Source organism: Oncorhynchus clarkii, unplaced genomic scaffold, assembly GCF_045791955.1.
Source record: "Oncorhynchus clarkii lewisi isolate Uvic-CL-2024 unplaced genomic scaffold, UVic_Ocla_1.0 unplaced_contig_6244_pilon_pilon, whole genome shotgun sequence".
NCBI classification, from domain to species: domain Eukaryota; kingdom Metazoa; phylum Chordata; class Actinopteri; order Salmoniformes; family Salmonidae; genus Oncorhynchus; species Oncorhynchus clarkii.
In genome coordinates, this window is record NW_027260884.1 from 7,690 (window position 1) to 30,635 (window position 22,946).

The following is a 22,946-nucleotide window of genomic DNA, read 5'->3' on the forward strand; positions in this document are numbered from 1 at the left end:
ATCCTACTAAACTACACTGTAGCAGTTACAGACCCATACAGCCTCCATCCTACTAAACTACACTGTAGCAGTTAAAGATCCATACAGCCTCCTTCCTACTAAACTACACTGTAGCAGTTACAGATCCATACAGCCTCCCATCCTACTAAACTACACTGTAGCAGTTACAGACCCATACAGCCTCCATCCTACTAAACTACACTGTAGCAGTTACAGACCCATACAGCCTCCATCCTACTAAACTACACTGTAGCAGTTACAGACCCATACAGCCTCCATCCTACTAAACTACACCTCAGCTACTCTCCCTGAGTTAAGCTTACATATACAGGACCAGTCAAAACGTGACACCTCCTCATTCAAGGGTTTCTCTTTATTTTCTACATTGTAAAATATACTCAGCAAAAAAAGAAACATCCTCTCATTGTCAACTGCGTTTATTTTCAGCAAACTTAACTAAAGTAAATATTTGTATGAACATAACAAGATTTAACAACCGAGACATAAACTGAACAAGTTCCACAGACATGTGACCGACAGAAATTGAATAATGTGTCCCCGAACAAATGGGGGGGTCAAAATTAAAAGTAACAGTCAGTATCTGCTGTGGCCACCAGCTGCATTAAATTACTGCAGTGCATCTCCTCCTCATGGACTGCACCAGATTTGCCCGTTCTTGCTGTGAGATGTTACCCCACTCTTCCAACAATGCAACTGCAAGTTCCCGGACATTTCTGGGTAGGAATGGACCTAGCCCTCACCCTCCGATGCAACAGGTCCCAGACGTGCTCAATGGGATTGAGATCCGGGCTCTTTGCTGTCCATGGCAGAACACTAACATTCCTGTCTTGCAGGAAATCACTCACAGAACGAGCAGTATGGCTGGTGGCATTGTCATGCTGGAGGGTCATGTCAGGATGAGCCTGCAGGAAGGGTACCACATGAGGGAGGAGGATGTCTTCCCTGTAACACACAGCATTGAGATTGCCTGCAATGACAACAAGCTCAGTCCGATGAAGCTGTGACACATACTTGGGTAACTCTGTATTTTGGCTGCAATCTGAGGTGCAGTTAACTCTAATGAATGTATCCTCTGCAGCAGAGGTAACTCTGCGTGTTCCTGTGGCAGTTCTCATGAGAGCCAGTTTCCTCATAGCGCCTGATGTTTTTTGCCACTGTACTTGAAGAAACTTTCAAAGTTCTTAATTTTCCTGATTGACCTTCATGTCTTAAAGTAATGATGAACTGACATTTCTCTTTGCTTATTTGAGCTGTTCTTGCCATAATATGGACTTGATCTTTTACCAAATAGGGCTATCTTCTGTATACCCCCCCCCCCCCCCCCCCCCACCTTGTCACAACACAACTGATTGGCTCAATTGCATTAAGAAGGAAAGAAATTCCACAAATTAACTTAACAAGGCACACCTGTAATCGAAAGGCATTCCAGGTGATTACGTCATGAAGCTGGTTGAGAGAATGCCAAGAGTGTGCAAAGCTGTCATCAAGGCAAAGGGTGGATACTTTGAAAAATCTAAAAAATAAAAAATGAAATGTAGACCTATTTGTGAGTATGATTAAATATATACAATTAGATTTCATGACAAAAACACAAATCCTCAGTCAAAACCATAAGCCAGAACATGTATTTCCACAATGAGTAGTGAGTGACATGAAGAGTATGGATTCTCTCATGCTCTTTCAGGACCATTAATTGGGTAAAACTCTTTCACACTGGGAGCAGAGGTGAGGCTACCCTCCTTTGTGTCACCTCATGTGTTTTCAGGTACCCTAACCGGGTAAAACCATTTCCACACTGAGATCATTGGAAAGGCTTCTCCCCTGTGTGTGCCCTCTCATGACTTTTCAGGCTCCTTAATTGGGTAAAACTCTTTCCACACTGAGAGCATTGGAACGGCTTCTCTCCTGTGTGTATTCTCTCATGTGTTCTCAGGTTCCCAATCCGGGTAAAACTCTTTCCACACTGCGAGCATTGGAATGGCTTTTCACCTGTGTGTATTCTCTTATGCTCTTTCAGTTGCCCTGACCAACTGAAACTCTTTTCACAATGGGAACAGTGGTAAGGCTTTTCCCCTGTGTGTATTCTCTCATGTGATTTCAGGTCCCCTGATCGGGAAAATGTATTTCCACACTGAGAGCATTGGAATGGTTTTTCCCCTGTGTGTTTTCTCCAATGAACTTTCAGTTGTGCTGGCTCGATAAATCTCTTTCCACACTGGAAGCATTGGTAAGGCTTATCTCCTGTGTGTATTCTCTCATGCGATTTTAGGTTCCCTAACCGGGTAAAACTCATTCCACACTGAGAGCAGTTGTAAGACTTCTTCTCTGCGTGTGTTCTCTTGTGGTTTTTAAGATTCCCTAAATGGGTAAAACTCTTTCCACACTGGGAACAGTGGTGTCGTCTCGTTGGTTCAGACGTCTCTGGTTCCTCTGAGTCGGGTCTCTCTTCTGCCAAAGACAAACAGAGTGGTTAAAACAGGGAGACCTGAATGAAATCTCCACATACATTTTAGTCATTTAGTCAGACCCTCTTGACTTGACTTGACTTACAGTCAAGTGCTCTTAGCATGTGATGCATGTGCTCCATTGTCTCTTAGCATGTGATGCATGTGCTCCATTGTCTCTTAGCATGTGATGCATGTGCTCCATTGTCTCTTAGCATGTGATGCATGTGCTCCATTATCTCTTAGCATGTGATGCATGTGCTCCATTGTCTCTTAGCATGTGATGCATGTGCTCCATTGTCTCTTAGCATGTGATGCATGTGCTCCATTGTCTCTTAGCATGTGATGCATGTGCTCCATTGTCTCTTAGCATGTGATGCATGTGCTCCATTATCTCTTAGCATGTGATGCATGTGCTCCATTGTCTCTTAGCATGTGATGCATGTGCTCCATTGTCTCTTAGCATGTGATGCATGTGCTCCATTGTTCACATGACCCATGTATTTCACACTGTGTGGCTTTAAGGGAATAGTATGGTCACTATCCAGAGCAACTTGTTAGTGCATCCATCTTAAGGTAGCTTGGTGAGACAACCACAACAGTGATAGTTAACATGTCTCAGATGGGCTACGTATTCACCGATTGGATGGTTTCTCTCATCGAGCGGGTTCTAGAAGTATCTGGACGTTTAGATTGATAAAGATCTAAAGTCTAGAAAACATGAAGCTCGTTAAAAAGCTCCAATGTAAAGTAGACTTCTTCATTTTAGAAATACATCTTGGCCTCTCCACAAAGAGCAGGAAGCAGATGACAACTTTCCTGCCATTCTTGACTATGGTGGCGCCATTTACCAGAATGCAGCAGATGACAACTTTCCTGCCATTCTTGACTATGGATAATACTCTGAAACCTGCAGCAGATAATACTCTGAAACCTGCAGCAGATAATACTCTGAAACCTGCAGCAGATAATACTCTGAAACCTGCAGCAGATAATACTCTTAAACCTGCAGCAGATAATACTCTTAAACCTGCAGCAGATAATACTCTGAAACCTGCAGCAGATAATACTCTGAAACCTGCAGCAGATAATACTCTGAAACCTGCAGCAGATAATACTCTGAAACCTGCAGCAGATAATACTCTGAAACCTGCAGCAGATAATACTCTGAAACCTGCAGCAGATAATACTCTTAAACCTGCAGCAGATAATACTCTTAAACCTGCAGCAGATAATACTCTGAAACCTGCAGCAGATAATACTCTGAAACCTGCAGCAGATAATACTCTGAAACCTGCAGCAGATAATACTCTTAAACCTGCAGCAGATAATACTCTTAAACCTGCAGCAGATAATACTCTGAAACCTGCAGCAGATAATACTCTTAAACCTGCAGCAGATAATACTCTTACAACCTGCAGCAGATAATACTCTGAAACCTGCAGCAGATAATACTCTGAAACCTGCAGCAGATAATACTCTGAAACCTGCAGCAGATAATACTCTGAAACCTGCAGCAGATAATACTCTTAAACCTGCAGCAGATAATACTCTGAGACCTGCAGCAGATAATACTCTTAAACCTGCAGCAGATAATACTCTTAAACCTGCAGCAGATAATACTCTGAAACCTGCAGCAGATAATACTCTTAAACCTGCAGCAGATAATACTCTTAAACCTGCAGCAGATAATACTCTTAAACCTGCAGCAGATAATACTCTGAAACCTGCAGCAGATAATACTCTGAAACCTGCAGCAGATAATACTCTGAAACCTGCAGCAGATAATACTCTGAAACCTGCAGCAGATAATACTCTGAAACCTGCAGCAGATAATACTCTGAAACCTGCAGCAGATAATACTCTGAAACCTGCAGCAGATAATACTCTGAAACCTGCAGCAGATAATACTCTGAAACCTGCAGCAGATAATACTCTGAAACCTGCAGCAGATAATACTCTTAAACCTGCAGCAGATAATACTCTTAAACCTGCAGCAGATAATACTCTGAAACCTGCAGCAGATAATACTCTTAAACCTGCAGCAGATAATACTCTGAAACCTGCAGCAGATAATACTCTTAAACCTCTGGATGCCGTCTACCTTGGCACCCTTCTTTTTAATCACAGGTGACAGTTTGAATCACTGCATCCTGTATCAGGTGACAGTTTTAATCACTGCATCCTGTATCAGGTGACAGTTTTAATCACTGCATCCTGTATCAGGTGACAGTTTTAATCACTGCATCCTGTATCAGGTGACAGTTTTAATCACTGCATCCTGTATCAGGTGACAGTTTTAATCACTGCATCCTGTATCAGGTGACAGTTTTAATCACTGCATCCTGTATCAGGTGACAGTTTTAATCACTGCATCCTGTATCAGGTGACAGTTTTAATCACTGCATCCTGTATCAGGTGAGCTGGACCTCACTAAAGTCCCGTAGATCTCTTCATTACTCCATTCTTATGTGATCTCAGGCTGATACAGAGAGACTCATCCATGCTTTTATTACAAGCAGGCTTGACTACTGTAATGCTCTCCTGGCTGGTCTACCCAAGAAAGCCTTTGGTCAACTGCAAAGCATACAGTATGCTGCAGACCAAGACCAGACAGAAAACATACTGATTTTAAGGTCTCTGTACTGGCTGCCTGTGAGTTTTAGAATTAATTTAAAAATGATTCTATTGGTTTTTAAATCAATCCATGATTGAGCACCAATACATGTCAGGCATGTTTTTAAGTGATGTACCCAGTAGGTCCCTCAGGTCCTCTGGCCTTTTAACTATCCCAAAGCCTAGGACCAAGAGGCATGGAGAGGGAGCCTTTAGTTACTATTCCCCTAGCCTCTGGACTAGCCTGCTAGAGAACCTGAGGGGGACCAAGAGACATGGAGAGGCAGCATTTAGTTACTATTCCCCCAGCCTCTGGACTAGCCTGCTAGAGAACCTGAGGGGGACCAAGAGACATGGAGAGGCAGCCTTTAGTTACTATACCCACAGACTCTGGACTAGCCTGCTAGAGAACCTGAGGGGGACCAAGAGGCATGGAGAGGGAGCCTTTAGTTACTATTCCCCCAGCCTCTGGACTAGCCTGCTAGAGAACCTGAGGGGGACCAAGAGACATGGAGAGGCAGCATTTAGTTACTATACCCACATACTCTGGACTAGCCTGCTAGAGAACCTGAGGGGGACCAAGAGACATGGAGAGGCAGCCTTTAGTTACTATACCCCCAGCCTCTGGACTAGCCTGCTAGAGAACCTGAGGGGGACCAAGAGGCATGGAGAGGCAGCCTTTAGTTACTATACCCCCAGACTCTGGACTAGCCTGCTAGAGAACCTGAGGGAGACCAAGAGGCATGGAGAGGCTTTAGTCACCATGCCCCCAGCCTCTGCAGTAGCCTGCTAGAGAACCTGAGGGGGACCAAGAGGCATGGAGAGGCAGCTTTGAGTTAATTTCATTATTTTTTTTAAATTTCATTTTACCTTTATTTAACTAGGCAAGTCAGTTAAGAACAAATTCTTATTTTCAATGACAGCCTAGGAACAGTGTGTTAACTGCCTTGTTCAGGGGCAGAACGACAGATTTTTTACCTTGTTAGCTCGGGGATTCTATCTTGCAACCTTCCAGTTACTAGTGCCAACACTCTAACCACTGGGCTACCTGCCGCCCCAGCAGGTAGTCTAATATGCCCCCAGCCTCTGGAATAGCCTGCCAGAGAACCTGAGGGGGGCTGAAACTGTGGACATATTTAAAAGAGATCAACACCTTTTTAGCAGTGCTTTTCCTCAGCTTTTTAGTCACTCAGTTTTATTGTTCTTCTTCATGTGTTGTGTGGTAAAGGTTTCATTATACTGTTCTTCTTCATGTGTTGTGTGGTAAAGGTTTCATTGTATTGTTCTTCTTCATGTGTTGTGTGGTAAAGGTTTCATTGTATTGTTCTTCTTCATGTGTTGTGTGGTAAAGGTTTCATTGTATTGTTCCTCTTCATGTGTTGTGTGGTAAAGGTTTCATTGTATTGTTCTTCTTCATGTGTTGTGTGGTAAAGGTTTCAGTTTTTATTGTTCTTCTTCATGTGTTGTGTGGTAAAGGTTTCATTGTATATCCCCTTATGTGTTTTGTAGTAAATATTTCAGTTTTATTTTCATTGTTTTTATTTATTTCCTGTGAAGGACATTGTTTTGCATTCCATGTCTGAAATGTGCTTTATAAATAAAGCTTGATTTGAATATTTAGCATGCTCCGAACACCTGTGTGTAAGCTAACTAGGGGAGGAAGTTTAGTTCGACAATTGGAGCCAAACACTTTGTTCAGATCCGTGCAGTACGTCTCTTTTCTATTTCAAAGAATCTTTGTCGCTGACATGAACTATAACGGGCATATCAGCATGTTTTCTAAAACTGTTGGAGCACAGCGTCGGAAATGTAGTTTGCATGGAGCCAAATGTGGGTGAATGTAATGGCTGAAAACCCTACATACATAGAAGGGTTTGAGAGAGCTTAAATATTATTCATGTAGTTTACATGGAGCCAAATGTGGGTGAATGTAATGGCTGAAAACCCTACATACATAGAAGGGTTTCGGAGAGCTTCATTATTATTAATGTAAAAGTCCATGTACCAATCACAGATTGGCCCTTTAACAATTCCTATAGTACTGAACAACCTATTCATGTGTAGACAGTGCGGAGTCTATGCCCGTTTTTAAGACAATACTCACTGGTGTTAATCAGATCTTCAGTCTCCTCTTCATCTCCTTCCTCCTCTTTCGCTCCCAAAACGTCTTCCTCCTTTACCTTCATTGAGATATCGTCCTCTTCCTCTCTAAAAGGTTCTTCCACTTTTTTCACTATAACATCCTCATCTTCCTCCTGTTTAATTCTGAAAGCTTCTACCTCTTCCTCTTCCACTGTGACAGTCTCTATCCCCTCTTCCTCGTTCACTGTGACAGCCTCTATCCCTTCTTCCTCTTTCACTGTGACAGCCTCTATCCCCTCTTCCACTCCAAAAAGATCTTTCTCTTTTTTCACGATAACATCCTCCTCTTCCTCCTTTTTTATTCTGAAAGCTTCTACATCTTCCTCTTTCACTCCAAAAATATATTTATCTTCTTTCACTATAACAGACTCCTCTTCCTCCTTTTTGATTCTGAAAGCTTCTACCTCCTCCTCTACCACCGTGACAGCCTCTATCCCCTCTTCCTCTTTCACTCCAAAAAGATCTTTCTCTTTTTTCACGATAACATCCTCCTGTTCTTCTTTCGGTGTGATTTCCTCCTGTTTTATTCTGAAAGCTTCTTCTTCTTTCACTGTAATATTATCATCTTCTTCTTTTACGACAATGTTCAGCTCCAGAGCTCCTTTCTCCGTCCAGTAGACATCCTCTTCTTTAGCAAGGGGCGAGTAGCTTAGTGAGCTCATGGTAAGTGACGTTAGCTAGCTAGGTAGCATTAGCGACTAGCCTAGTGCTAGGCTCAGAATCAAATCAATCTGAACAAATTAATACATTGAACAAGTACGTTAAGTTAAGTCCTATATATATGTGCAAATAATTGTGTCTAAAACACCTATTAATATAAACAAAATAGTCAAAGTAGCTTCAATTATTCGGTTTTATGTCGGCTAGCAAGCTACCGATGTGGCTGATTCAGTAGTCGACAGCCTCCCGTCCACTAGATTATACGTCACGCAAGAAGAATCACCTGAAATACTCATATCGCCATCTGCTGACTGGAGTGGGCAACACAATTATCCACTACATCAAATCCAATCTTATTTGTCAAATGCGCCGAATACAACAGCTGTCGACTTTACCGTGAAACACTTACTCACAAGCCCTTAACTAACAATCTCCTTATTTTACTAGGGAAAAAAATGTAATACACAAATCAACATACATGATGGAAAAGGGCCTTTTTTTAAATTGATTTGGAAAATTATTTAGAATCATTCAAACGTATGCAAAACAAAACGTCCCAAATGTATTGGCTACATGTCTGTGTTTGATATACGGATTTGTTTTGTTTTTTCCTCTTTGCAATTTTATATTTGGGTAATCCCTCTGTCTGTTCCGTGTTTTATGTTATTGTTGTTAATTAAATATATATAGACACAACCAGTCAAAAGTTATTACATATATATAGACACTCAAAAAGAAAGGAGGACCAAGGCGCTCTTCATATAATTGATTCAAATGTCTTTATTAGTATGGCATGTTCAATATAAACACTTTTTTTTTTCGACTCGTTTTGGCTGCGTGGCCTTTTTTTTGTACTCCCTGGGGAAAGGCCACGCAGCCGAAACGCATCGGTTTTAAAAAAACTTTGTTTCTATTGAACATGCCATACTAATAAAGGCATTTTAATCAATTATATGAAGAGCGCCCTGGTCCTCCTTTCTTTTTGATGACCAATTCACCCCTTTTACCAAAGAGCACCTTCTATCTACCAAAATGTACTATTGTGTACCTTAGTAGCGCTTCCCTTCCTCCTATTTCTACTATATATAGACCAGTATATATATATATATATATATATATACCTATATATCTACCAGTCAAAAGTTTCAGAACACTGACTCATTCAATTTTTTTTGATTTTTTTTTTTTTTTTTGACAGTTTTCTACATTGTGGAATAATAGTGAAGACATCAAAACTATGAAATAACACATATGGAATCAAGTAGTAACCAAAAAAGTGTTAAACAAATCAAAATATATTTTATATTTGAGATTCTTCAAATAGCCACCCTTTGCCTTGATGACAGCTTTGCACGCTCTCGGCATTCTCTCAAACAGCTTCACCTGCAAAACCATCTCAATTTGGTTGAGGTTGAGGGATTGTGGAGGCCAGGTCATCTGATGCAGCACTCCATAACTCTCCTTCTTGGTAAAATAGCCCTTACACAGCCTGGAGGTGTGGTGGGTCATTGTCCTGTTGAAAAACAAATGATAGTCCAACTAAGTCCAAACCAGACAGGGTGGCGTACCACTGCAGAAGGCTGTGGTAGCCATGCTGGTTAAGTTAGCCTTGAATTCTAAATAAATTACTGACAGTGTCACCAGCAAAGGACCCCCACACCATCACACCTCCTCCTCCATGCTTTACGGTGGGAAATACACATGCAGAGATCATCCGTTCACCCACACCGCGTGTCACAAAGACACGGCGATTGGAACCAAAAATCTCCAATTTGGACACCGGTCTAATGTCCATTGCTCGTGTTTCTTGGCCCAAGCAAGTCTCTTCTTATTATTGCTGTCCTTTAGTAGTGGTTTCCTTGCAGCAATTCAACCATGAAGGCCTGATTCACGCAGTCTCCTCTGAACAGTTGATGTTGAGATGTGTCTGTTACTTGAACTTTGTGAAGCATTTATTTGGCCTGAAATTTCTGAGGCTGATTTTTCAATGTAGAAAATAAATCATTTAAAAACAACCAGATGTGATGTTCTCTCTTACTTCTTACAGCCAATAGTTTCCTCCAAGGCTGACCTGCCCATTAGGCAGATTGAGAAGGGCGTCATTTTCCAAGCTCAATTGACCAAGACGCACCGCCAACAACACATAATAACACAGCACATAATTCTGCCAAAAAACAATTAAAACTTCTCTCATCCAGTGGCATATGGGCTATTTAGGTGAGTAGCCACATGAAGCAGTGCCCACTTTGCCAAACGTGGACAGATACGGCTTTACCTGTGCAGAGTAAATGCCCCTTTGCCCTTCCAGTCTCCTAATTGCCTTTTTTGGTTGGTGATATCATTTGCATAAAAACATTTGGCGTTGTTGCACTAAGCCCATTGCTTGCAAGTTGTTGTTAAATTAGTGTTTTGCATTTTCCTTCTACTTCCTGAAGAGGAAACAGAGAGGAATGCCTGTGGCGCTCAGATTGTCTACACTACGTGTAGCTGTTAGCGATGATGCTGATTGTCTCCCACTATGTAGCTGTTAGCGATGATGCTGATTGTCTACCACTGTGTGTAGCTGTTAGCGATGATTTTGATTGTCCACCACTGTGTGTAGCTGTTAGCGATGATGCTGATTGTCTCCCACTATGTAGCTGTTAGCGATGATTCTGATTGTCTACCACTGTGTTTAGCTGAAGGCGATGATTCTGATTGTCTACCACTGTGTGTAGCTGTTAGCGATGATGCTAATGATCCACGATGTGTAGCTGTTAGCGATGATGCTAATGATCCACTACAGTGGGGCAAAAAAGTATTTAGTCAGCCACCAATTGTGCAAGTTCTCCCACTTAAAAAGATGAGAGAGGCCTGTAATTTTCAACTTCAACTATGACAGACAAAATGAGGGAAAAAAATCCAGAAAATCACATTGTAAGATTTTTTAATGAATTTATTTGCAAATTATGGTGGAAAATAAGTATATGTGTGTGAATACCCCATTACACCATGTGAATACACTACTACCCCTGTGGATACCCTATTACACCATTACCGCCTGTGAATACCCTACCACACCGTTACCCCCTGGGAATTCCCTACTACATCATTATCCCCACAAATTCCCTACTACACCATTACCCCCTGTGAATACCCTACTACACTATTACCCCCTGTGAATACCCTACTACACCATTACCCCCTGTGAATACACTACTACACCATTACCCCCTGTGAATACCCTACTACACCATTACCCCCTGTGAATACCCTACTACACCATTACCCTGTGAATACCCTACTACACCATTACCCCTGTGAATACCCTACTACACCATTACCCCCTGTGAATACCCTACTACACCATTACCCCCTGTGAATACACTACTACACCATTACCCCCTGTGAATACCCTACTACACCATTACCCTGTGAATACCCTACTACACTATTACCCCCTGTGAATACAATACTACACCATTACCCCCTGTGAATACAATACTACACTATTGTATCTTCTATTGTTGACCAATGTTTTTCGTTTAAGTAAGCATGTTTAAGAAGGCTATTGCTCCAAAATGAACACCGTTTCGTTATTTAACAGTAGGCTAAATTCACTGAAGAGTAATTGAAAGCCACGTTCACAATGCTTTTAGTGTAGAGCAAATGTAAACCTGCACTGGGTAACTATATGTGTATTGCGTCACTATGTGTGTACAGGTGTTTTTGGAGACCCCTCTGGCAAGAATGTAGTATTATTCTAGATTTGAAAATGATATCCCAGAAACGATCAACTTCTCCTCTGGGACTTTGTACTGACTGCAAAATAAAAGTACATTTTATTGCCATACTTTCAGTTTATTTTTTTTTATTTCTTTCATTAAATAACATTATATTGAGACATACAAAGAGAAGCGTGTGTTAATTGATTAGTTCAGCTCATTTTTTAAATGATTGCGAATTTAAAAACATAATTTATATCTACTATACAGGGCTTCAGATACTAATCTGAAGATTTGGATTGAACTTTCATTTTTATGCTGCTGACATAAATATATGTGAGGACAAAGACTCACATTGAGATTTCAAGAACCAAACTGACAAACTGTCTAGATGAGGACACTGAGACTTCAAGAACCAAACTGACAAACTGTCTAGATGAGGACACTGAGACTTCAAGAACCAAACTGACAAACTGTCTAGATGAGGACACTGAGAACCAGACTGACAGACTGTCTAGATGAGGACACTGGCAGAGACTTCAAGAACCAAACTGACAAACTGTCTAGATGAGGACACTGAGACTTCAAGAACCAAACTGACAGACTGTCTAGATGAGGACACTGAGATTTCAAGAACCAAACTGACAGACTGTCTAGATGAGGACACTGAGAACCAAACTGACAGACTGTCTAGATGAGGACACTGAGACTTCAAGAATCAAACAGACTGTCTGGATGAGGACACTGAGAACCAGACTGACAGACTGTCCTTGATATGGCTGAGACTTCAAGAATCAAACTGACAGACTGTCTAGATGAGGACACTGAGACCCAGACTGACAGACTGTCTAGATGAGGACACTGAGAACCAGACTGACAGACTGTCTAGATGAGGACACTGAGAACCAGACTGACAGACTGTCTAGATGAGGACACTGAGAACCAGACTGACAGAATGTCTAGATGAGGACACTGAGAACCAAACTGACAGACTGTCTAGATGAGGACACTGAGAACCAGACTGACAGAATGTCTAGATGAGGACACTGAGAACCAAACTGACAGACTGTCTAGATGAGGACACTGAGAATCAGACTGACAGACTGTCTAGATGAGGACACTGAGAACCAGACTGACAGAATGTCTAGATGAGGACACTGAGAACCAAACTGACAGACTGTCTATATGAGGACACTGAGAACCAGACTGACAGACTGTCTAGATGCAATCAAAAGACGGACGCAGTTAAACGTAATTGCAGCAAACCAGACCTTCTGCTTTTTGGCTCTAAAAGTGCACAGAACTAGATGAGCACTTTCTCATTTGAAGGAACATAAAATCAGGTCGCGTAACATCGCTCCAATCAGGTCGCCTAACATCGCTCCAATCAGGTCGCCTAACATCGCTCCAATCAGGTCGCCTAACATCGCTCCAATCAGGTTGCGTAACATCGCTCCAATCGGGTCACGTAACATCGCTCCAATCAGGTCGCCTAACATCGCTCCAATCAGGTTGCGTAACATCGCTCCAATCGGTGTCGCGTAACATCGCTTCAATCAGGTCGTTCTTCAATCAGGTCGTTCTTCACTACTGCTGACAGGAATCCCAGTAAGGCTTCTTTCCAGACCTCAAACCAAAAAAAAAACATCAACCCTGTTTTATAAAACCTCTATTGGCTTCCTGTTTAGGAAGCTTCCTCTTTGCTCACCTCTTTTGGCTAACTGTTTTATTCAACCTCTATTGGCTTCCTGTTTAGGAAGCTTCCTGTTTGCTCACCTCTATTGGCTTCCTGTTTAGGACGCTTCTTGTTTGCTCACCTCTTTTGGCTAGCTGTTTTATTCAACCTCTATTGACTTCCTGTTTAGTATCAAGTGTCAGATTGCGCTGCTCACCTTTAAGGTTCTCCAGAGTTAATGCACCTTCACACACATGCTATAACTTCTAGAGAACTACTCCCCAGCACCACACTACCATCATCAGACCAACACTATTCAGAAAAAAAACTGTTGCATTAATCAAGTCCTTTTTTTATAATCATCACCTGTTTTATTCTGACATAGTGGAATAATACTGATGGGAACATTCATGGAGGTATTGAATGTTTTTAATGTCCAGTGTTATCATCAGAACAACATTTTCATATTCCTTGATGACTAGTGACACAAATTAAGTCAACGAAACACAACAACAACTAAACTAAAGAGGTTTCAAGGTTAGAATAAAGAAAATCTGAATTATATTAATCTACTTGTTAATTTACAATTTGAAATATCCAAATCATCAAATTAAACATCCACATTTGCATCCATTCAATCGATGTCTATAATCAAAGTGAAATACACATTTCATTTGATTAAATCCGATTTGAGATATTTGGAGGTTAAAATAGAAAAACAAATGTAGGTCTAATTGTGAGTATGATTTTATATATACAATTAGGATTTCATGTCAACAACCAAAAACAAAAAGTCTTAATCAAATACATAAGTCAGAACACAGCCTCTCTTTTCTCTCATGTGATTTCAGGTCCTCTGAAAGTGTATTTGGGCAATGAGGAGCAGTGGTATGTCTTCTCCTCCTGTGTTTGTACTTTCTCATGCTCTTTCAAGTCTTTCTTTAAAATGAACAAAACCCTTTTCACACTGGGAAAAGAGGTGAGGCTAGCCAACTTTATGTGTCACCTTATGCATTTTCAGGTTCCCTAACCAGGTAAAACGCTTTCCACACTGACGGCATTGGAACGGCTTCTCTCCCGTGTGTGTCATCTCATGCGTTTTCAAGTTCCCTAACCGGGTATAACTCTTTCCACACTGCAAGCATTGGAATGGCTTCTCTCTTGTGTGTATTCTCTTATGGACTTTCAGATGCGATGACTGGAAAAATCCCTTACCACACTGAGAGCACTGGAAAGGCTTCTCTTCAGAGTGTGTTCTCTCAGGCTTTTTCATGTCCCCTAATGACACATACTTATTTTTTTCACACTGGGAGAAGTTACATGGCTTTTCTCCAGTGTGTGTATACAGCTTATGTGATTTAAGGGACCCCAACCTTCTAAAACTCTTTCCACACTGGGAGCAGTGGTAAGGCTTCACTCCTGTGTGTGTTCTCTCATGCTCTTTCAGTTGTCCTGACCAGCTAAAAGTACTTTTACATTGGGAACAGTGGTAAGGCTTTTCCCCTGTGTGTATTCTTTCATGTGATTTCAGGTCCCCTGATCGTGAAAATGTCTTTCCACACTGAGAGCATTGGAATGGTTTTTCCCCTGTGTGTATTCTTTTATGTATTTTAAGGTTCCCTAACTTCGCAAAACTCTTTTCACACTGTGAGCAGTTGTAAGGCTTCACTCCTGTGTGTATTCGCTCATGCATTTTCTGGTTCCCTAAACGGGTAAAACTCTTTCCGCATTGAGAGCAGTGATAAGGCTTTTCCCCTGTGTGTGTTCTTTCATGTGATTTCAGGTCCCCTGATCGGGAAAATGTCCTTCCACACTGAGAGCATTGGAATGTTTTTTCTCCTGTGTGTATTCTCTTATGCTCGTTCAGATGTGATGACTTGAAAAACCTCTTTCCACACTGGGAGCAGTGGTAAGGCTTCACTCCTGTGTGTATTCTCTCGTGTTCTTTCAGTTGCCCAGACCAGCTAAAACTCTTTCCACACTGAGAGCAGTTGTAAGACTTCTTCTCTGCATGTGTTCTCTTGTGGTTTTTAAGACTCCCTAAATGGGTAAAACTCTTTCCACACTGGGAACAGTGGTGTCGTCTCACTGGTTCAGACGTCTCTGGTTCCTCTGAGTCGGGTCGCTCTTCTGCCAAAGATAAACAGAGTGGTTAAAACAGGGAGACCTGAATGAAATCTCCACATACATTTGAGTCATTTATCAGACCCTCTTATCCAGAGAGACTTACAGTCAAGTGCTCTTAGTATGTGATGCATGTGCTCCATTGTTCACATGACCCATGTATTTTACATTGTGTGGCTTTAAGAGAATAGTATGGTCACTATCAAGAGCAACTTGTTAGTCCATCCATCTTAAGGTAGCTTGGTGAGACAACCACAACAGTGATAGTAACCACATTTTCCCTCAATTAAATGGGATAATTTATAATGACCTGGCCTGTGTCCCATAATAGAACCACCCAATGGTATTATGCATTGACTTTAACATAATTAACATTCTAAAATATATCAGAATAATGTGGGCATTGCCTGACTAAATAAACAGCCTGACTAAATAAACAGCCCGACTAAATAAACAGCCCGACTAAATAAACAGCCCGACTAAATAAACAGCCCGACTAAATAAACAGCCTGACTAAATAAACAGCATGCTCCCCACAAACACACTAATGAAGTCTGTCCATGTGGTACTAGTCAGTCTGTCCATGTGGTACTAGTCAGTCTGTCCATGTGGTACTAGTCAGTCTGTCCATGTGGTACTAGTCAGTCTGTCCATGTGGTACTAGTCAGTCTGTCCATGTGGTACTAGTCAGTCTGTCCATGTGGTAGTAGACAGTCTGTCCTTGTGGTAGTAGCCAGTCTGTCCATGTGGTAGTAGACAGTCTGTCCATGTGGTAGTAGCCAGTCTGTCCATGTGGTAGTAGACAGTCTGTCCATGTGGTAGTAGACAGTCTGTCCATGTGGTAGTAGACAGTCTGTCCATGTGGTAGTAGACAGTCTGTCCATGTGGTAGTAGACAGTCTGTCCATGTGATAGTCAGTCTGTCTGTCTATGTGGTAGCAGTCAGTCTTGTCCATGTGGTAGCAGTCAGTCTGTCCATGTGGTAGCAGTCAGTCTTGTCCATGTGGTAGCAGTCAGTCTGTCCATGTGATAGTAGTCAGTCTGTCCATGTGATAGTAGTCAGTCTCGAAATTTGAGATGTTGAAGACTTATTGAGGAGTTATTCAGAGGGTCAGACACGAGGCGTATGTGGCAGGGGCTTCTAACGATCATGGATTACCAAATGAAAGCCAGTCAAGTGGCGGACACCAACGCCGTCCTACAGGACGAGCTATTTACTGCAGAGGAAAACGAGGTCTCCACCACCAAGACCGTTGCTATGAGGTTCTTGCTGTGGAATGCAGTGATTGGTTTTCACCAGACATAACAGGACACCATTATCATGGAAAATGGATCTCATACATGACAGTAGTGTTTTTTTTAGATAGAAAGATAAGTGTGTTTATAAAAAAACATCTGAGAATAGACCAGGGCCAGGTTTCCCAAAAACATCTTAGAGACATGCTCTGGAACTTTGGCGACTAGTAAGTATGTTTTAAACTTCCTGCTTCGGGCCGAATGTGTCCATATGTAGTTTATACGTGTATATAATCTATGAGCAGAAATACTGTCTTCTCGCAATTTGCTAAGAAATCCCTTCCGCCTCACTTTCTTCAGAGAAGATCTCCGCTAAACATAGAATCAAGAAGTGACCTCCGATAACTTCAGAACACAGATGACCAGGCCTATAAATACACAGTTGACCAGGCCTGTAAATACACAGTTGACCAGGCCTGTAAATACACAGTTGACCAGGCCTGTAAATACACAGTTGACCAGGCCTGTAAATACACAGTTGACCAGGCCTGTAAATACACAGTTGACCAGGCCTGTAAATACACAGTTGACCAGGCCTGTAAATACACAGTTGCCAAAGTCTTACAAACAATTTACCCTTCGCTAAGCACTGAACCCCTTGATTACTGTTGTAACCCCGGACAACATTTTCCCGGGAGGCCCCATTCCCCTCTGGGGGGCAGGGTAGCCTAGTGGTTAGAGTGTAGGGACGGCAGGTTAGTCTAGTGGTTAGAGCGTAGGGACAGCAGGTTAGTCTAGTGGTTAGAGTGTAGGGGCGGCAGGGTAGCCTAGTGGTTAGAGTGTAGGGGCGGCAGGGTAGCCTAGTGGTTAGAGTGTAGGGACGGCAGGGTAGCCTAGTGGTTAGAGCGTAGGAGCGGCAGGGTAGCCTAGTGGTTAGAGCGTAGGGGCGGCAGGGTAGCCTAGTGGTTAGAGCGTAGGGGCGGCAGGGTAGCCTAGTGGTTAGAGTGTAGGGGCGGCAGGGTAGCCTAGTGGTTAGAGTGTAGGGGCGGCAGGGTAGCCTAGTGGTTAGAGTGTAGGGGCGGCAGGGTAGCCTAGTGGTTAGAGTGTAGGGGCGGCAGGGTAGCCTAGTGGTTAGAGTGTAGGGACGGCAGGGTAGCCTAGTGGTTAGAGTGTAGGGACGGCAGGGTAGCCTAGTGGTTAGAGCGTAGGGGCGGCAGGGTAGCCTAGTGGTTAGAGTGTAGGGGCGGCAGGGTAGCCTAGTGGTTAGAGTGTAGGGGCGGCAGGGTAGCCTAGTGGTTAGAGTGTAGGGACGGCAGGGTAGCCTAGTGGCTAGAGTGTAGGGGCGGCAGGTTAGCCTAGTGGTTAGAGAGTGGGGACGGCAGGGTAGCCTAGTGGTTAGAGTGTAGGGGCGGCAGGGTAGCCTAGTGGTTAGAGAGTAGGGACAGCAGGGTAGCCTAGTGGTTAGAGCGTAGGGGCGGCAGGGTAGCCTAGTGGTTAGAGCGTAGGGGCGGCAGGGTAGCCTAGTGGTTAGAGCGTTGGACTAGTAACCGAAAGGTTGCAAGTTCAAACCCCCGAGCTGACAAGGTACAAATCTGTCGTTCTGCCCCTGAACAGTTAACCCACTGTTCCTAGGCCGTCATTGTAAATAAGAATGTGTTCTTAGTTCTTAGTTAAATAAAGGTAAATTATAAAATACTACAGGAGAAAACCCCTCACATTGATCTCAAAATGTGTTTTTAATACACAATCAAATTAAACACGCTTGTTAATCAGAGAACTCTCTGGAATGTTGTGGTGGACAGCAGACGATAGCTGTATTCATAATACAGCTAGCTAACATACATTTCGAGAAGTTTTTCCATGGTTCTCATTGGCTTTCATCCATTTGAAAGGTGAGCTTGTCTGACGTGTCGGACTTGACGACTGTTGACAATCCATTAAGCACTGTGATTGGTTGCCCAGAATTCTGCAAATACACTGCGACTTCGTGTCAGATTCCAGCGCTAGGTATTAACAGCCAATCTACAGCGCTAGGTATTAACAGCCAATCTACAGCGCTAGGTATTAACAGCCAATCTACAGCGCTAGGTATTAACAGCCAATCTACAGCGCTAGGTATTAACAGCCAATCTACAGAGCTAGGTATTAACAGCCAATCTACAGAGCTAGGTATTAACAGCCAATCTACAGCGCTAGGTATTAACAGCCAATCTACCGTGTTTGCCAGCACCCACACAAGGGCGACGCTAACGTGGCTATCCACATTTCCTCGTATATAGTGGATCCCCTCTGTAAGTTTCACACAGGACATTCCATATACTACACATGCAAAGGTAATGCCCGTAACACTGGAATTGACTCATAACTCAAAAAATGAAAGGGCTTTACACAGCCACCGGAATATTGTAGTTTGTCACCGAGTACCCCAGTTGTCCCTCTAGTTAAAGAGGCTAGTGCCTTCACACCATTCACATGCAGGGCAACAACCACCGCGGACCATCGCAACGAAATAAATCAAAATATTAATCGCTGTTAGACCAGAAGCATTAAAAAAAACTAATGATTCATCCTAAAGTATATTTCGAATTTGTATTTATTTATTGTTTAACGTGACTCTGTAAACTGATAGTGTTAGCCAGCTAGCTAGCTAGAGTGGGCAAGTTAACTGGCCCTGTTGTCAAACATACATTTCAACTCAGTTTTTCACAATTTCCTGACATTTTAATCCTAGTAAAAATTCCCTGTTTTTGGTCAGTTAGGATCACCACTTTATTTTAAGAATGTGAAATGTCAGAATAATAGTAGAGAGAATGATTTCTTTCAGCTTGTATTTCTTTCATCACATTCCCAGTGGGTCAGAAGTTGACATACACTCAATTAGTATTTGGTAGCATTGCCTTTAAATTGTTTAACTTGGGTCAAACATTTCGGGTACCTTCCACAAGCTTCTCACAATAAGTTGGGTGAATTTTGGCCCATTCCTCCTGTCGGAGCTGGTGTAACAGTCAGGTTTGTAGGCCTCCTTGCTTGCACACACTTTCAGTTCTGCCCACATATTTTATATAGGATTGAGGTCAGGGCTTTGTAATGGCCACTCCATTACCTTGACTTTGTTGTCCTTAAGCCATTTTGCCACAATTTTGGAAGTATGCTTGGGGTCATTGTCCATTTGGAAGACCCATTTGCGACCAAGCTTTAACTTCCTGACTGATGTCTTGAGATGTTGCTTCAATATATCCACATAATTCTCCTCCCTCATGATGCCATCTATTTTGTGAAGTGCACCAATCCCTCCTGCAGCAAAGCACCCCCACAACATGATGCTGTCACCTCCGTGCTTCACAGTTGGGATGGTGTTCTTCGGCTTGCAAGCATCCCCCTTTCTCCTCCAAACATAACGATGGTCATTATGGCCAAACATATCTATTTTTGTTTCATCAGACCAGAGGACATTTCTCCAAAAAGTGCCATCTTTGTTCCCATGTGCAGTTGCAAACTGTAGTCTGGCTTTTTTTATGGCGGTTTTGGAGCAGTGGCTTCCTTGCTGAGCGGCCTTTCATGTTATGTCGATATAGGACTTGTTTTACTGTGGATATAGATACTTTTGTACCTGTTTCCTCCAGCATCTTCACAAAGTCCTTTGCTGTTGTTCTGGGATTGATTTGCACTTTTCGCAACAAAGTACGTTCATCTCTAGGAGACAGAAGGCGTCTCCTCCCTTAGGGGTATGACGGCTGCGTGGTCCCATGGTGTTTATACTTGCGTACTAATGTTTGTACAGATAAACGTGGTACCTTCAGGCTTTTGGAAATTGCTCCCAAGGATGAACCAGACCTGTGGAGGTCTACAAAATGTCTTCTGAGGTCTTGGTTGACTTCTTTTGATTTTGCCATGATGTCAAGCAAAGAAGCACAGAGGTTGAAGGTAGGCCTTACACAGGTACATCTCCAATTGACTCAAATGATGTCAATTAGCCTATCAAAAGCTTTTAAAGCCATGACATTATTTTCTGGAATTTTCCAAGCTGTTTAAAGGCACAGTCAACTTAGTGTATGTAAACTCCTGACCAACTGGAATTGTTATACAGTGAATTATAAGAGAAATAATTAGTCTGCAAACAATTGTTGGAAAAATGACTTGTGTCATGCACAAAGTAGATGTCCTAACTGACTTGCCAAAAGTATAGTTTGTTAACAAGAAATGTGTGGATTAGTTGAAAAACGAGTTTTAATGACTCCCAACCTAAGTTTGTAAACTTTGTAAACTTCCGACTACAACTGTACCTGCTGACATACCACCACGCAGGCTACGTTTACAGGATACAGGAAATGAATAGTATATTGAGTGAACGTCATTAGATATAGTCTCAAATATTTTTGTTATCTTTTTTTAAGAGCAATGGGGCTGGCAGGTAGATTTAGTTCCTCCCTGTCTTTGGCCAACACTCCAGTACAGTAGGTTGCGGTAACGCACCATAACGTCGGATGCCAACTGACGATAAACCCCACGGAAGAAGAAAAGATTTCTCAGCTTTTTTTTGCATCACTCAACTCTCATTTATAATGAGTCTCCTTAGCAATGAGAGGGATGTAGTTAGATATAGGCCTATGTATTGTTGGTGTGTTGCTGTAGTCGTGGATGGAGCAGAAGGATAGAACGTGCGCGAGAGGAACGATCAATAGGCCTTTGCGTCATAATTACCTTGAAAAATCTGACCTACAATTTGTAAACAAAGCTGCTGTACTTAAAATTCGTAAAACCTACAGTTTTATCAATTGGATGTGACCCAAATGGCAAATTAATTTCGAGATATTTTAAACCAGCAAAAAAAGTTACATTATATTTGGGATTTACTGAGTCTATGGGATGTCGAGTATTTAAACTGAACGAAGCGCTGCATGAAGAGATATGGGAAGCATTTGATCCATTACTAATGGAGCTTTGTAGCTTTAACGATTCCTACAGTACTGAACAACATTTCCAAGTGTAGAACTACAGTAGAATGCACCTTAAAAACCGCACAATGATTCAACAACAGCAGAGGTTGCGCCTCTGTTTTTAAGACAATACTCACTAGAATTAATCAGATCTCCAGTCTCCTCCTCCAATGTGACAGTAATCTCGCCCTCCTCCTTCAATCCAAACACTTCCTGTTCTATCTCTTCTTTCGCAATAAAATCCTCTTCTTTCACTCTGAAGTCTTCTTCCTCTTTTTTCACCTTAACTTCTTTCTCTTTCACTGTGACCTCTTCCTCTTTCATGAGAGTGTTTTTCTCCGTCCAGCAGACCTCTTCTTTAGCAAGGGGGGAGTAGTTTAGTGAGTTCATGGTCGGGATGCTAGCTAGCTAGTTAGCATTAGTGCTGAGCTAATTTAGCAAGCCAGCTAGCTGACTACTAACAACGTAAAATGAAATTAAATGCGGCAATTAGCTATACAACATAAGTTTGCTTAAAACACAGAGGCTAATATACACAGAAAGTGTATAAAGAGCTTTAATGTTTCGGCTATGGTGGCTAGCAAGCTACCGAAGAGGCTTAACTAGCTGTTGTTGAAGAAGCGTCCCGTCCACTAGATTATACGTCACACCTGCAGCTTCGCCTGCAAGACGCACATCGCCCTCTATTGACTGGAGTGGGTAACGCAGTTCAGCGACAAGTTTATTTTATTCCCATTTAAGAACTTGAATACACGACATGGGTACATGTATTTCACAAGATAGTTTGTTTATGGACAGACAATGAGTTGCAGTGTTGTACAGCAAGCTTGGGCCCAACTAGTCAAGCAGTATGTTAAAGGAGGGGGCCATAGCATTATCATAGCATTGAAGTACAGTTTTGCTGCCTCTGTAATCAAACAATTCCGTACGTGTAAAACATTATAGGAGACGCAAACATGAGTCACTGAGCCACTTTGTAACATGGGACAATTTCTGCTGTGAGTTCTTGTGCAGCTTGTTGTTTCTCTTTGCATGCACATATCACTGTATAATCTGCATACATGTGTACTTCAGACCCAGTACAGACAGAAGGCAGATCATTACTTTAGAGGCTGAACAGGAGGGGCCCCAGTAAACAGCTAGGCCTGTTTCCACACGTGCAAACTGCTGGCTTCCCCAATAGCATAGGCCTTGGTTTGAAACAATCCACAGCTATTTAAGTGTTTTGAATAATTTTATTTAGACAGGAGTAATTATGTAATTTTGGCAAAATTACAGTCTCTGATATGTATTATAATCCAAGGGGCAGGCAAGAGACAGGTCGTGGACAGACAAAGGATCATAAACAAGGTCAGAGTCCAGGAGGTACAGAGTGGCAGGCGTGCTTG

General features: G+C 42.3%; 2 protein-coding genes across 2 annotated transcripts; both read right to left on the reverse strand.

Moving 5' to 3' along the window:
- Nucleotides 1-1,705: 1,705 nt before the first annotated feature.
- On the reverse strand, nt 1,706-7,943 carry LOC139402077 (zinc finger protein 3-like). The gene is made up of 2 exons (XM_071146177.1): nt 7,186-7,943; nt 1,706-2,469 (listed from the first exon to the last, which is right to left on the reverse strand). Exons 1-2 carry the CDS (start codon nt 7,883-7,885, stop codon nt 1,823-1,825), a joined length of 1,347 nt encoding a protein of 448 aa, XP_071002278.1. The 5' UTR covers nt 7,886-7,943; the 3' UTR covers nt 1,706-1,822.
- Nucleotides 7,944-14,247: 6,304 nt separating this feature from the next.
- Nucleotides 14,248-21,948, reverse strand: LOC139402076 (zinc finger protein 135-like). The gene is made up of 2 exons (XM_071146175.1): nt 21,696-21,948; nt 14,248-15,392 (listed from the first exon to the last, which is right to left on the reverse strand). Exons 1-2 carry the CDS (start codon nt 21,946-21,948, stop codon nt 14,248-14,250), a joined length of 1,398 nt encoding a protein of 465 aa, XP_071002276.1.
- Nucleotides 21,949-22,946: the final 998 nt, after the last annotated feature.

What these genes read in the sequence shown, in the direction of transcription:
- LOC139402077 (XM_071146177.1), bottom strand. Translation starts at nt 7,885, where the DNA reads ATGAGCTCACTAAGCTACTCGCCCCTTGCTAAAGAAGAGGATGTCTAC. An exon ending in TGAAGATCTGATTAACACCA is followed by an intron (nt 2,470 to 7,185) that starts GTGAGTATTGTC and finishes TGTCTTTGGCAG; the next exon opens with AAGAGAGACCCGACTCAGAG.
- LOC139402076 (XM_071146175.1), bottom strand. Translation starts at nt 21,948, where the DNA reads ATGAACTCACTAAACTACTCCCCCCTTGCTAAAGAAGAGGTCTGCTGG. An exon ending in TGGAGATCTGATTAATTCTA is followed by an intron (nt 15,393 to 21,695) that starts GTGAGTATTGTC and finishes TATCTTTGGCAG; the next exon opens with AAGAGCGACCCGACTCAGAG.